The following is a 16,040-nucleotide window of genomic DNA, read 5'->3' as shown; positions in this document are numbered from 1 at the left end:
ATGCAAAAAGATTACTTCAGTGATAATCACGGAAATGCTTAACTGAAGGAGACCTCTATCTGTGAACTGGCAAAGATTTTTAAAACACCCAAGATTTTAGAAGTCTGAGAATTTGGAAAGTACTTTATATACTTTTCATACAAGTGTAATCAGTATAACCTGTCAGGAGGTTAGTTTAATAAGACATACCACTTCAGAGTACATACGTCAAAAACAGTCAGACAAGTTAACTTCTGCCTGTCTGGTGAGTGAAATGTGGCATTTGGTCTTACTGTGCATCTGTTTGTTTAATAATGAGGTGAATTATTTTTTAACAGCTTAATTCCCATACCATACAATTCACTCATTTAAAGTGTTGGCTGGGTGCGGTGACTCACGCCTGTAATCCCAACACTTTGGGAGGCCAAAGGTGGGTGGATTACCTGGGGTCAGGAGTTCAAGACCATCCTGGCCAAAATGGTGAACCCGTCTCTACTAAAAGTACAAAAAAGCTGGGCATGGTTGCAGGCACCTGTAATCCCAGCTACTGGGGAGGCTGAGGCAGGAGAATCACTTCAATCCAGGAGGTGGAGGTTGCAGTGAGCAGAAATTGCGCCATTGCACTCCAGCCTGGACAACAAGAGTGAAACTCCATCTCAAAATAAAATCATTTTTTAGGTGTCCAATTCAATAGTTGTTGGTATAGTCACAACCATCATCATCTAAGAGCATTTTCATCACCCTAAACCCCTAGACACAGTAGTCACTCTAATAGGAGAAAACTGGAAATCCACATATCTAGTAGAGAATTGATTAAACTGTGGTGCAGGGAATTGATTAGATCTGTTGCTTCCTTTCCCACCACGAATCTACTTTATGTCTGTATAGATTTGTCTGTTCTGAACTTCTCATATAAATGAAATTACATACCATGTGGCCTCTTGTAACTGGTTTTTTCACTGAGCATAGTGTTTTCTTGGATCATATCATTGTAACGTGTGTCAGTACCTTGTTCTGTTTTAGTGCCAAATAACCACCTGTGCGTGAATGTATCACATTTTGTTTATCCATTCATCAGATAATTTGGGCTGTTTCCACTCTTTGGCTATTATGAACAATGCAGTTGTGATGTTTTTGTTTTTGAGATAGTCTTGCACTATCACCGAGGCTGGAGCGAAGTGTTGCTGATCACAGCTCACTGCAGCCTCAGTCTCCCAGGCTCAGAGGATCCTCCCACCACAGCCCCCCCCCCCCCAGTGGCTGGGACTACAGTGGCTGGCTACCACATCTGGCAAATTTTTTTTTTTTTTAGCAGAAATGAGGTCTTCCTACATTGCTCAGACTGGTCTCGAACTCCTGGGCTCAAGAGATCCTCACATGTTTTCCAAGAAGATTTTAAGGAAGAAAAAAAAAAGATCCTCCCCCTTTAGCCTCCAAAAGTGCTGGGATTATGGGTGTGAGCCAACACTTGCTATTATCTGTCTTTGTGATTATTGTAGTAGGTGTGAAGGTGGTATCTCATTGTGGTTTTGATTTGTATTTCCCTGCTGACTATTGATGGTTAGCATTTCATCATGTGCCTGTCAGCCATTTGTTTTTTTTTTTTTTTGGCAGACAGTCTCACTCTGTCGCCCAGGTGGGAGTGCAGTGGCGCCATCTCGGCTCACTGCAAGCTCCGCCTCCCGGGTTCACGCCATTCTCCTGCCTCAGCCCCCCAAGTAGCTGGGACCACAGGTGCCCGCCACAACGCCCGGCTAATTCTTTTTGTATTTTTAGTAGAGATGGGGTTTCACCATGTTAGCCAGGATGGTCTCGATCTCCTGACCTCGTGATCCGCCCACCTTGGCCTCCCAGAGTGCTGGGATTACAGGCGTGTGCCACAGCGCCCGGCGTTTGTCAGCCATTTGTATATCTTCTTTGGAGATGTGTTCATATTTGGATCCTTTGTCCGTTTTTTTTGTTGTTGTTGTTTTTTTAATTGTGTTACTGATCAGGGAATCACTTTTCATTTGTGCCTTTTTGTGTTTCTTCCCTTGAGAAATGCCTCTGCATTTTTGTGTATCATAGTCTCCTTTTATGACTTGTCTTTTCCATATATTAAGATATGGGAGCCAGGTGCAATGGCTCACGCCTGTAATCCCAACAATTTGGGAGGCCAAGGCAGGCTGATCTCTTGAGTCCAGGAGTTCAAGACCAGCCTGGGCAACATGGCAAGACCCAGTCTCAACAAAAAATGCAGAAAATTAGCCAGGCATGATGGTGTGCATCTGTAGTCCCAACTACTCAGAAGGCTGAGGTAGCAGGACTGTTTGAGCCAAGGAGGTGGAGGTTGTAGTGAGCAGAGATCGCACCACTGCACTCCAGGAATTGAATGTATGTATTGTTTCTTTTAATGTTTAGTGTCCTTTGTATATTTATAAAGATGCTTCTAAACTTCGAAGCCAGAAAGCTATTCTCCTATATTTTCCTCTGAAACTTTTGTAGCTCTGCCTCTTACATCCAAGTCCTTGATGTATCTAAAATTTCTTTTCTTATAAGGTATGAGTGAGAGATTCAGTTTCTCTCTCTTTTTTTTTTTTGCTGTATAGATACTCAGTTGTCTTTTTTGCTCCATGGATCTATCTATCCCTGTGCCAATATCATTTTGTCTTATAAAGCTGTGTAACTAAATCTCCATTTGCATAGGCATACCTCTCTGCTTATTGTTCTCATGGGGATCCTAGCCCCTATCTTCCACATAAACTTCAGTATCAGCTTTTCAGATTACCTGAAAAACGTTGGCTTTTGGTTGGAACTGCATTTAAGCTATAGATCAGTTAGAGGAAATTTTACATCTTTTAATTTTTCGTACAAGTCTTATACTTTGTACCTTATTAAGTTTATTTCTAATTAGAAAAAAACACTGATTCACTCTAGGGGTAAAAATCATTATGCTGTGTATAATTTCTCTGCACAGTTCTCGAAGTGCCACTTAAGACTTGGTTCTTTTCCTTGTTCATGTTTTGTTTTTGGAGGTTATTCCGATGAAATACTGATGTTGTAGAACAGTTAATTAGCCATGTGTGGCTACTTATTTAAATTAAAAATGAAATTCAGTTCTTTGGTTGCACTAGCCGCACATCATGTGCTCAGTAGCCATCATATTGAACAGCAGAGATCGAGAACGTGTCAGCCAGCAAGTTCTGCTGGACTAGCAGTTGGCAGACTACAACCTGTGGGCCAAATCTAGCCCACCCTGGTTTCTGTAAATAAAGTTATATCAGAACACAGCCACACTCATTCATTTATGTATGGTTGATGGCTGCTTCCCTGCTACCTGAGTAGATGTGACAGAAACTGTATAGCCAGGAGCCTAAGTATTTACTCTGTGGCCTTTTACAAAAAAAGTTTAACAACCCCTACAGACCGTGAGTCTCAGACTTGGTCAGACATCAGAATCACTCGGAAACTAAAATACTAATGCCTGGGCCTCACCCTTAGAGATTCTGATTTAATTGGCATGAGATAGAATCCCTTGGGATTTTTCAAGTTTCCCTGGTGATTTTTAATACGCAGCAAAGTTCAGGAACCACTGATTTAGGCTTCTCAGACTCCCCTGGACGCTTTGACATTCAAGGGTGGGATTTTGAAGTTCACTCAATTCTGACAGTTCACTCAGTTCCACCTTCCAGCTTCCATGGCTCAGGTTTGGCAGCATGAGCTTTTTTTTTTTTTTTCTTTTTCATTTTCCAAGACAGTCTTGCTCTGTTGCCTAGGCTGGGGTACAGTGGTGCGATCTCAGCTCACCACAACCTGTGCCGCCTGGGTTCAAGCAATTATCCTGCCTCAGCCTCCCAAGTAGCTGGGACCACAGGTGTACACCACCATGCCCAGCTAGTTTTTTGGTATTTTTTAGTAGAGACGGTGTTTCACCATTTGGCCAGGTTAGTCTTGAACTCCTGACCTCAGGTGATCCGCCCACCTTGGCCTCACAAAGTGCTGGGATTATAGGCGTGAGCCTCCGCGCCCAGCCATCCTGAGCTTTTTAAGTCTCCAGCGAGTCATTTCTGAGATCCTGAGCCGCACAGGATTGTTCAAGTTTCATTGTAGAACAGTAAGTTAGGAAATAATTCCTATCTCTAACTCCCCCTTTTCAGGTGGCTGCGGCATTCAAGGCCTTGCACAAGCTGTTACCCATTCCCCACTGTACTGACCCATGTTTAGCATTCTTTAGAGCAGTGATTCTCAAACAGGCATTCCCTAGAATTGCCTGTGGGACTTGCTGAAACCCAGGTTGCTGTCTACCTATGTTAGGAACTAAGAATTTGCATTTGTAACAAGTTTCCCGGTGATGCTGCTTGTCCTGGGAACCACACTTTAAGGACCACTTTTTTAGAACAGTGCTTCTCAGATTTTTACTCTGCATGGAAATCACCAAGAGGTCTTACTAAAATGCAGGCTTTGGCTTGTTAGAGCTAGAGTAGGACCTGAAATTCTGCATTTCACCAAGCTGCCAACCAGACTTTGACCATTTTAAGAGCAGCTTCTAACCTGGTCTTCCTGTCTTTGCATATCTCCATTCTGTCTCTAGATTCTGCCACTAAGCTTACTTTTCTAAATCACTGCCTTGATTGTGTTACCTCCCTGCTCAAAAACCTCCTATTGTTTCTAGGACAAGCCTGGGCAGCATGATGTTCAGGGCCTTTTCCTGTGTGGTACCAGCCTGCCTCTCCACCCTCACTGTGCACTGCTTCCTCGTCTGAAACCTGGGTTTCAGGAAGCCACACATCTAAGTGGTCTGTGTTCAACCTATATTCATGTTCTTTGAATCTAAAACTTGCTCCTATTCCTAGATTCTTTCTCCTTTCACCATTTGTGTCTTAAACTTGCTCCTTTCAAATGCTGCCCACTTCTTTCCTTCCACACCATGAATGTACATTGAAGAGTGAGTTAATGTACTATACCTTCATTTTGACCATCAAGAGGTGCTTTGAACCTGTTACAGTCCTTTGCACACAAGTCTGCGGAATATTTCTTTATTGTCCTTGTTTCTATCAGGTTATAAGTTCCTTAGTCTGAGCTTAAAACAGTTCTTACATAGAGCATATGACAGTATTATTTATTCTAGTCTGGACTTTCAGCAACTTGCACTGTAACTTTGATTCTTGCTTAGTTACCTTGTCAGGTTCCATTGCTGACCTGATTCATGGAAGTAGCCTTGGAAAGGAACTATTAAATTTTCAAAGCATTTGACCATCACTTGGAAAGGCCCTTAAGTACCAAACATGCTGCTCAGTAGCTTTCATGTGCATCTGTTTTAGTCATTCCCTTCAGTTACTGAATGAACAGTCCAATTACTTTTGACTCCCAAGTCCCCTTTAGAAGTCAGTTACTTTGTGATCTTTATCATAATCTATGTGCCTGACAGAAACTCCACTTGCTCTTTTATCTAGAGAGGTGCCAGTAACTTGACCTGGCGATCAGATGTCCTGGTGGAATACCAAGGAGAAGGCCGTAACGTCACTGACCCAACATGCCCTTCCCTGAGTCCTGGCGTATCTGTGAGTAATAGCTTGAATCGACTTAGACAGATTTCTCACTGACAACGTGGCAAGGTGCTGGTTTCCATGTGTCAAGTATTGAAACCTTTCATCTGAGTCCTTTTCGTTTCTCACTGACTGTGAGTGGTTAGTAGATGGACAAAGGTAAATCCAGTGATCTTGGAAATGATGCTGCCGACCTGTCATCAGAATGTGCACTGTTAATTCTTCCAATTTATGTAGCAAGTGCATGTATCCACCCATGTTCTTATCAATTCCTCTTCGCTGTTTTTCTATCCCTCCCAATAACATTACCAGTTTTTTTAATTAGGGATGTTACTGAGGCATGAAGTAGAGAGATGTAGTTCCTGCCTGTAACCATGCCATTATGAGTGCCTCACATTGGCGGCAGCCAGCCAGGTCACAAAAAGGGAAACAGCCATGTTGGCCTCACTTTGGAGAAGGGAAAAATCGGCTTCCATTTGGAGTTGATTGATTCTTCTAACACCAAAGTGTTACAGTGTAATGAACCAACCAAAAGTGCAATAACAGATCATATGGTAGACGGAAGTTAGATTTCAGTTGTACTTGGTGATAAAAACACTCATAAATAACTTACCTGCAAATGATTCCACAAAACTCATTTTAGCCTTCTCCTCCAACTTTTTAGGGTGATAGTTCCTAGTAGCTCTTAGAAATGAGTCATTTGGGCTGGGTGCTGTGGATCATGCCTGGTAATCCTAGCACTTTGGGAGGCCAAGGCAGGTGGATTATCTGAGGTCAGGAGTTCGAGACCAGCCTGGCCAACATGCCAAAACCCCATCTCTACTACAAATACAAAAATTAGCCAGATGTAGTGGTGCATGCCTGTGCTACTCAGGAGGCTGAGGCAGGAGAATCGCTTGAACCCAGGAGGTAGAAGTTGCAGTGAGCCGAGATCGCACCATTGCACTTCAGCCTGCACGATGGGAGCGAGACTCTTATCTCAGAAAAAAAAAAAAAAAAGTCACTTGAGTTGATTTCTTCTCCTTGCCAACCCATACATTTTACAGGTGCCCATTATAAGTAATTCTTGTCAAGAGTTTAGCAGACAAGGATGGCAACAGTCTACAAATGGAACAACCCATATACCTTGATCAAGTTAGCCAAAGGAACAAAGCCTCACATCTATTTTTGAGTTACTGGCTTCTCCATGGAAGGTTTTCTAATTGCTGTCAAATTGCATGTCTGGCATGAGCCAAGCTGATTGCCCTTCTAGGCGACTAGGTATTTGTTACTATGAAACAACTGTCTTCATTTAAATTTTGAAATATCCCTACAGCAATGTTTCCCAGACTGTGTATGTGAAGATGCTTATAACAATACCTATGCCTGTGTGAGGACAATGTCAGCGTTGTGGAATTTGCAGTATTGCGAGTTTGATGACCAGGAGGTAAGAGGGACTTCTGCCTGCACTTCCCCCACTGCTTTCTTGCTGGTGCTTTGTTGGCTGGACTTGGTGGCATAAGATAGCAATTCCAAGGCTGCTCCCTAGGGAAGAGGTTGTGTTTCTTATGTGTGCTTCTGTGCTTCACTTTAGGTTTCCTTCCGTTGTAAGGCCATGTCTCACTTCTCTAACTAATCTTTCTGAATGGAGTTCTCTCCACTCCTACCACCACCCAAATACACACTTTAAATGCACAGTTCATGTTTTCAGAATGATAAATGCTTTGTTAGCTTCCCTGGTAGTTTGGGGTGAAAGAACTTTCACTTTCAAGTGAAGCCAACTTCACTTCAGTTGGAGCCTTTCCTAGAAAGCTTACCAGCACCTGGTGTATTCAGAAACTCCTGTTCCCACCACAGCATAATCCACTGCTGCTCCAGTAGATTAGAGTAGGGGTCAGAGGCCCAGGAGGCCATCCATGGAAGAAGGTGGTTTTTGGCCAACACAGTCTGGTGTGGATTTATCTGAAGGATCCTATGGACTCTAGTCCCTTGTGGTTTCTTACTGTTTATCAGCATATGCTTACCTGCCCCATCTGGCAACCCTTATCTGACCATCTGGAACAGATGCCCATCTGTGTTTCTCAGAAATGGACTCATTCTCCACTCCATTTGCAGCTGATAAGCACTTTGGACAAGCAAGAGAGCTTCCCTCAAACTCAGTTCCTGTTCCCTGCTCCCCCATGATGTTTATCAGTTCGATCACTACTTTATAAGTGATAGTGTGAGGGCAGCTACCTGAAGCCATTATAGGCAAAATTACCTACCATCTTTCTAGCCTAACATTTGACTCCAATTTGGAGAACAGCATACAGATTATAGAGGGAAAAGTACTGCGTTAGACCTGTCTTATTTTAGAAATAATAATTAGTACTGTGTCCTTCCCCAGTATATCCACAACTACTTTTTAAAATAGGAAAACTTAACATTTGTATAACACAGGCAAGAGTACTTTCATATCCATTCTCATTTGAACTTCACAATTCTAGGGCAAAAATCACCTTTAAATGTTCGCTCTTGCTTTAGTAACTTTATTGCCAAGTCTTGTTTCTGAGACCTTGCCATTGGAAGCTCCTGCCTTCTGTTCTGTTTTAATTACAGAAGATAATGCATTTCTTCCCCATACCCCTTCTTGCCTCTGCCTGAAGGCACAGGCTGTGTGGCTGGAGACCTGAAGCAACTCAACCCCCAGAACAGATGCTCCCTCATCTCAAGGAAGCAGTGAGCTCTTTGAGGCTCTCGAGACCAGATTGAGAGTCTCCAGGGCCTTGATTTTTTTTATCTACCTCCTCCCTTCCCATTTAGAAATAAATCACATTAAGAGTATTTCTTCACAGCTAACCCTTGCTCTTTTCTTTCCTCCATCCTTTCGTGTCCTCTAGGTGTTTGTAGAAGTCTATAATCTGACTGCAGACCCAGACCAAATCACTAACATTGCTAAAAGCATAGACCCAGAGCTTTTAGGAAAGATGAACTATCGGTTAATGATGTTACAGTCCTGTTCTGGGCCGACCTGTCGCACTCCAGGGGTTTTTGACCCCAGGTAAGTTTCCTTTCTCTTCATTTACTTGGCCAAGTTTTTTCTAGTAGTCATGCTGTTCTTGAAGGCAAAGGGAGCCCTTTTTGCTGTGAGATGATGATTCTTCTGCTTTGGAGGGAATACTGTGTTCTTAGTGCACCAGCCTGTTGTGCTGGGAAAATAAGCTTTTGAAATTTTTGTTCTCCACTGCCAGTTGGTGCTTTAGCCAGAGGTACAACCCTGCTCCCCACCAAACATGGGGCTCTTCTTTTCCTGCTGTGATTATTGTCATGGTACTACTTGATTGCACTGGTGACACTTGGGGCTTCTTTAAGTAAGCTGCGACCCACTGCTGCCCTGTTCCCTAGAGCTTCCGAGAGTATATGCCTTCATTTCATTTCTCAGAAACCCCTACTACAGAAACTTGAATGTTTGCTGGTGAATTTAAGATATTAAACACACAATGAAAATAGAAGGTGTAAACTCAGGTGTTGAAATATATAAGCCCACTGCACGATATGGAGGTATAAAGGATGTTTAGCTATCACCTGTTAAGTCAGATTTGTTCCCCACACTGTCCTTCTTAGTAACTTTTCAGCAGTAACACTGGGTGTCAGTACACCATGCATGGAGCTGCTGGTGGCAGGAAGCTTGTTATTTACCTTTTGCTTGAAGATCATGAAGTTTAAAAATCAAACTTTCCCTGGGAAAGGAATATTTTAGTTCTTACCTTCAGACTGTAGGAGAGGGAAGAATGATGTCCTAAGTTGATGGAAAGTTATCATTTAATTTTTTAGCCATCTTTGTACTAAATTTTATCTTTAGTCCAAATTAGAGACAAATGAATGTGAATGAGTAGAAAAACTTGATGATAGACTATTCATTGTTTGCTTTTAAATAATGTATATAATGCCAAAGTGGCAGGGATACCAGTAAACTAAAACCAGATAACAATATAAGGAGATAATACTTATCATTATTTTATATCACTCAAACGAAATAACTGTTTTTATATGAATAATCCCATTAATACAATAAGAATGGTCATGGATTTTGACCACCCCGCTTTGGTCTTTCCTCTAAGTTAGTGATATAGATCCTAGCTTGGTACTAGTTACCTGAAATAGGAAGTCCAGTCCTGAAAAGAAAAGCACAAGACTTCCAGTTTACATGTGCTGACTTTGCCATTTCCAACAGTTACTTAGCTCAGAATGTTCTTTTAAACCAAATTAAGTTAGATGTCAATAGCAGTTAATGCTTTTTAACCATATACTCTCTGGCTGACTCTGTGAACTTAAAGCCAGCATCTGACTAAATGGAACTGGACCTCTTGGATTATGATGTGTGGCCAAACAGTCCCTGACCACGCCACTGCTAGGACATGGACCTGCCTGGCTGGTTGGCCAGTGTAAGGTAGATGCAGCCAGCTGTCTGTTTCTTCTGAACATCTGGCTCTAAGTGTTAGAATTCATAGAATGTCCATACAGCCCTTAGAGCTCAAAAAGTAAATTTCAAATGCGGAAATTGAGCTTGCAGTTGTGATTTGCCCAAGGGTCACCCTATAAGGAAGTGAATACATTATTTCCTGAGCAAGTTTTGTTTGGTTTTTAACTGCAACAAATTGTCTTCCTCCCATTTTAGAAGTTTATAACTAAAGTTCTAGATGCTGGCTTTGCTGATGTTAGCCTGGACGACTTAAACTTAACCTGATTTTCTGTTTTAAATACCTTAGCCCTGATTATTCCTTTCCTATCAAACATTTAGGCCTGTTGAGTCCTCCAAGATGGGGTCATCAGATGTTGTGAGCCCAATCTAGCCCCACCTGCTGGAACACAGCCTCACACATTCTTTTACCTGGTTTTGGCTGCTTGTGTGCTTCAGCAGCAAAGGAGAATGTTTGGGACAGAGACTGTATGGCTCCCATACCCTAAAATATGTATTATCTAGCCCTTTACAAAAAATATTGGTCAATTGCTGTTCTAAAATGCAGTAGTCTCCCCCTTATCCACAGAGGATCTACTCCAGAACCCACAGTGGCTGCATGAAGCCGCAAGGATAGTGCCAGGCCCAGTTGCCATCAGTCTGAAGATGTTTCCATTCGTGTCTTCTACCATCAAATTTTATGCCTTTTCCATCTTAACTAAGCTTTTGTCATGCACCGTGGCCCTAACTTTTGCAGTTTAAGGTGTGGCAGCAAAACTAGAATTCTTTTTTCCTTCTTCATGATTTCACAGATAGAAGATTCATTCTTGGCTGGGCGCAGTGGCTCACATTTGTAATCCCAGCACTTTGGGAGACCAAGGCATGCAGATCACATGAGCCCAGGAGTTCTAGACCAGCCTGGGCAACATGGTGAAACTGTCTCTACAGAAAAAAAACAACACAAAAATTAGCCAGGTGTGGCCATGCCTATGTTCCTAGCTACTCAGGAGGCTAAGGCGGGAGAATCACTTGAGCCTGAGAGGTGGAGGTTGCAGTGAGCTAAGACTGTGCCACTGCACTCCAGCCTGGGCGACAGACTGTGACTCTGTCCCCCTGACAGCCCTCCCACCAAAAATGACTCATGCTTATGGTGACTCTGCTGTAGGTCTTAGCAGTCTCACTGTACGATTTTTTCTTTCCTTATTAAGTCAAGAGCATTCACTTTTTCACTTAAGGGAATCACTTTATGGCTTCTCTTTGGCATTTCTGAATTGGCAGCACCACTACTCTTGTGGTTTGGAACCATTATTAAATAAAATAAGGGTGACTTGAACACAAGCACTATAATAATGCAACAATTGATCCACCCCTACTCCCTCAAAAGAAAAACATCTCAAATCTTGCTGCCTTCTGACACCTTTCAGGATTAACCTACTTGTTTTTCTCCTCTTGACTTGCACTGTGTGACTTTGTGTGTGCTGACTGGTGATGTAAATGTTCGGAACTGTCGAGGGCTCATGTTTTGTACCATAGACTTTCTCACTAGAGTCCCTTCTGGTGAGTTGTTTCTTTTACACCAATTCGTGCTATCCTTTCCACTGAATAATATTCTGGGTGAGAAACTAGCGAGAGCTAATGTTACATTTGGTTTTTCCTCCCCAGATACAGGTTTGACCCCCGCCTCATGTTCAGCAATCGCGGCAGTGTCAGGACTCGAAGATTTTCCAAACATCTTCTGTAGCAACCTCACACAGCCTCTGCAGATGGATCCCTGCACGCCTCTTTCTGATGAAGTGATTGTAGTAGGTGTCTGTAGCTAGTCTTCAAGACCACACCTGGAAGAGTTTCTGGACTGGCTTTAAGTCCTGTTTGAAAAAGCAGCCCAGTCGGCTGACTTCCTCGTGCAATGTGTTAAACTGTGAACTCTGCCCATGTGTCAGGAGTGGCTGTCTCTGGTCTCTTCCTTCAGCTGATAAGGACACTCCTGAGGTCTTTGTTCTCACCATATTCTTTTTGTCCTGGGGCCACAGTTCTTGATTATTCCTCATGTGGTTAAAGTCTGAATTTGTAAATCCATTCAGATAAATGGCAGTACTTGAGGACACACACACACACACACACACAGATACACCTTTTGATATATAAGCTTGACCTAAAATCAAAGGACCTGTGTAGCATTTCAGATTGAGCACTTCACTATCAAAAATACTAACATCACATGGCTTGAAGAGTAACCATCAGAGCTGAATCATCCGAGTAAGAACAAGTACCATTGTGATAGAGAAGTAGAGGTACATTTTTTTATGATGTTCATCACAGTGTGGTAAGGTTGCAAATTCAAAACATGTCACCCAAGCTCTGTTCATGTTTTTGGGAATTCTAGGCTGGTGCTGCACTGAAATAGAGCAGTAAGCTTGTGATAAAGGCCAATTCCAGATAGCTCTTGAAGGTGATAGCCAGCTACTTTCCAATGGCTGCCAACCACAGGGAGTGCCGGTTAACCCTGGAAGGATTGAGCAAGGTCCCTTCTCTTGAGACTCCCCTCTGAGATCTGAAAATAAAGTGGCTTAGAAACATCAGCAGAGAAGAACTGCCAAGAGTTGGTGAGGGTTGTCTCCTATAGGGTGTTCTGAAGACAGGGCTCTTGAACAGACAGGTGGAAGGACTGTACCGGGGATAAAGGAAGGAAGTGCCTGTCCAGCAGGGAGCTTGAATTTCAGTTCCATGCATGAAGTCGTTGGCTCTAATCTGCACTTTTCTGCCTTTCTCTTCATTTGTTTCAAGATGGAAAATTTTCTTACAGTTGGTGCAAAGTATCAACTACTTTACCCTACCTTCTCCCCTTTTAGATGGGTTCTTCCTGAGTTTTGGAGTATTGTTAATTATCAGTATTCCCCCTGTCAAAATCAAATCTATTCAGGTTTCTTCACTGTTGAGAATATGTAAATTTTTTTATTTTTGGCGGGGCGTGACAGAGTCTTGCTATGTCACCCAGGCTGGAGTGCAATGGCATGATCTCAGCTCACTGCAACCTTTGCCTCCTGGGTTCAAGCAATTCTGCCTCAGCCTCCTGAGTAGCTGGGATTATAGGCACGCACCACTATGCCTGGCTAATTTTTTGTATTTTTAGTAGAGATGGAGTTTCACCACGTTGGCCAGGCTGGTCTTGAACTCCCGACCTTGTGATCCACCCACCTTGGCCTCCCAGAGTGCTGGGATTACAGGCATGAGCCACCACGCTTGGTCGAGAACACCTAAATTTTTATGTTTCTTGACTCAAAAACCAGTTCCATTTCTAATGTTTTCTTCACAAGAAGGCTAATTGGTGGTGAGACAGCAGGGGAGGAGGAAGAGCTGTGGTTTATAACTTGTTCAACTCAGGCAATAAGCGATTTTAGCTATATTTAAAGTCTTCTATCCAGCTTTAAGCACGTTGTAAGACATGGCTGAAAGTAGCTTTCTATCAGAATTGCAGATAGTCATATTGGGCTAATAGCCATTGGCTTTATTCCTTTACCTCACATGATCCCAGCAACTGAGGTGGTATCTAGAGGTGAAATAGGCAAGTGAAATGGACACCTCTGCTGTGAATGTTTTAGAAGAGGAAATGCAAAAAATATTGTAACTAAAAGCAAACTACATTGTTGAATATGGGTATCGGCTTTCTTTTTCACTTTGATTCTTAACATTATCAGTCAACTTCCACATTAATGAAAGTTGACTATAGTTATTTCCAAATAAAAAGAAACCAACTCTTACCAGGTCTTGGACTGTGATGTCATTCAGTTTTTTGCTGGTTATTTGCAGATTATTCAGTTTTATGCTGGTTTCTAAGAGCAGAACTCATAAGAGTGACATAGTCAGCTGCTGACAGCACCTCTGCCACACCACTCACGCTCAGTTCAATGGGTGTGCTTGCCTGGTGGGGTGTGGTGCAGCCCTGTCTCTACGCTCTTCTCTTTTTGGTATATTTCCTGTCTAACCTTCAAGTAGCTTTCAATTCTACTTTTTTTCTTGGACTGGCTCCATTCTGAATCTGTGCTAAAATCTTCCATAAAGAGACCTGAGTTGATAGCGTAACAGACTACACAATGCACTGATGTTTTCATAATGTTTTAGGGACCCACTGCGAGAAGCTTGCCTCCTCCTTTTAATTGTATTCATTTAGATTTTGATTTTCCATGTTAAGAAGGTGAAGTCCATATTGGTGCCCTTCAGAATAGAGAACCATATAAACATTAGGAATGAACAGAGGCCTTAGGAATGAATAGAGAGTTTGCCTTATACGATTTCCTGTTACAAAGCTCTCCCTCTCACGCAAAGTAGGGAACACCTTTTGAGCATCTTTGGATTTGACAAACGGTGCTGTTGCAAACACTCTTTTTTTTTTTTTTGAGATGAAGTCTCGCTGTTGTCACTCGGGCTGGAGTGCAATGGCATGATCTCGCCTCACTGCAATTTCCGCCTCCTGGGTTCCAGCAATTCTCCTGCCTCAGCGTCCCAAGTAGCTGAGATTATAGGTGCCCGCCACCATGCCTGGCTGATTTTTGTAACTTTAGTAGATACTGGGTTTCACCATGTTGGCCAGGCTGATTGACCTCCTGACCTCAGGGGATTCACCCGCCTCGACCTCCCAAAATGCTGGGACTACAGGTGTGAGCCACTGTGCCCGGCCCGCAAACACATTGTAATTGACAACACTAGGGCTCTTGTACAAAATAGTCATGATAGCCATGGAAGTTTTACCTTATTCTGTGAGAAGTGTTCTTAAACTTATTAAGTGTCTAAACTAAGGTTTAGTGCTTTTTTAAAGGAAAGTTGTCCCAGGATTCATATTAAAGAAAGCAAAAGTTATTTCAGCTGATCCACCAATGGAATTAGATGGGTAGAGTTAGGTTCTTGAGTTTTATCACCACTTAGTTCCCACTGAATTTTGTAACTTCCTGTGTTTGCATCCTCTGTTCCTATTCTGCCCTTGCTCTGTGTCATTTCAGTCATTTGACTTACTTAGAAAGTGCCCTTTAAAAGGACCCTGTTCACTGCTGCACTTTTCAATGAATTAAAATTTATTTCTGTTCTAGTGGGAATGTGTCCTTTGTTTTAGTTCACAAATAGTAATTTTCACAAGATGCTTTCTTCTGATGCAGTTTGTTTTAATCACTCACCTAGTACTGGAAATGGGCTTTCTAGTCAGATCCTATAGTCTCTATCTGTATAGCTCTTACATACGTGGCCCCTACTGATTGATAACCCCTGAATGAAGTACCATGTAGAAAATATTTCCTGATAAATCTTTGTGTATTTACAGCTTTGGAGAAAAAGTCTTATCTTGGCCGGCTTTGAAACAGACTCAGCTCGCCTTCAAAGGTGATTTGCCATGTGATCCATTGCTCTAGATGAGGAATGACTTCTTACGGAGTCAGCAAACTTCTTAAAGGGATAGACGGCCAGTATTTTAGGCTGCCAGGCTATGTGGTCACTATCAGAGCTATTTACCTTTGCTGTTGTAACACAAAAGTAGCCATAGACAATAGATAAGTGTGTGACTGTGTTCCAATACAATTTTTTTTTCAAAAACAAGTAGGTCATAATTTGCCAACCCCAGAGCTTATAGGTTGCCTCATATCTTAGCAATTCTGAAGACCACATAGAAAACAATGTTAGGCACTCATAAAATTGCCAGATTACTATCAGAAAAACAGGTGATTTGGGCCGGGGCAATGGTTCACGCCTTTAATCTCAGCACTTTGAGAGGCCGAGGCAGGAGGATCACTTGAGCTCTCTGGAGTTGGAAGACCAGCCTGGGCAACACAGCAAGACTCTGTTGCTATAAAAAACATTTAAATTGTAAAAATGAAAAATAGGTGATTTGGGTATATCACAATTTTAAGGTCATTTATTAGGGTCTGGGATTTGTACTCTTCTTGCAAGCTAATTAAGTGGGTCTGTTATTTCATGAGACTCCTGGGATAAAGACAAAGGACTTTAGTACAGCACAGCAAGCAGTAAGAGCCTGTCAGTTCACACTTACACCCAAGTCCTACAGGTACAATGCAAAGGGCCCAGAGGGATGCCTGCACATGCAGTGGGTTTTGTTACAGGAAAAGAACATTAGGCTT

At 42.4% G+C, this 16,040-nt stretch overlaps 1 protein-coding gene across 3 annotated transcripts in view; it reads left to right on the top strand.

Annotated features, from left to right (window-relative positions):
- The window catches only part of GNS (glucosamine (N-acetyl)-6-sulfatase), a 45,579-nt gene extending 30,571 nt beyond the window's left edge, over positions 1 to 15,008 (top strand). For all 3 annotated transcript variants that reach the window (XM_011929231.1, XM_011929232.1, XM_011929230.1), the window contains 4 exons: positions 5,412 to 5,519; positions 6,820 to 6,930; positions 8,363 to 8,523; positions 11,584 to 15,008. In XM_011929231.1, the coding sequence (XP_011784621.1) occupies positions 5,412 to 5,519; positions 6,820 to 6,930; positions 8,363 to 8,523; positions 11,584 to 11,662 (459 nt within the window). In that variant the 3' untranslated portion in view covers positions 11,663 to 15,008. The remainder of the gene's footprint in view (positions 1 to 5,411; positions 5,520 to 6,819; positions 6,931 to 8,362; positions 8,524 to 11,583) is intronic.
- Positions 15,009 to 16,040: the final 1,032 nt, after the last annotated feature.

This window comes from Colobus angolensis, unplaced genomic scaffold, assembly GCF_000951035.1.
Source record: "Colobus angolensis palliatus isolate OR3802 unplaced genomic scaffold, Cang.pa_1.0 Scaffold80, whole genome shotgun sequence".
NCBI lineage: Eukaryota > Metazoa > Chordata > Mammalia > Primates > Cercopithecidae > Colobus > Colobus angolensis.
This window is presented reverse-complemented; position numbering and strand designations above follow the sequence as displayed.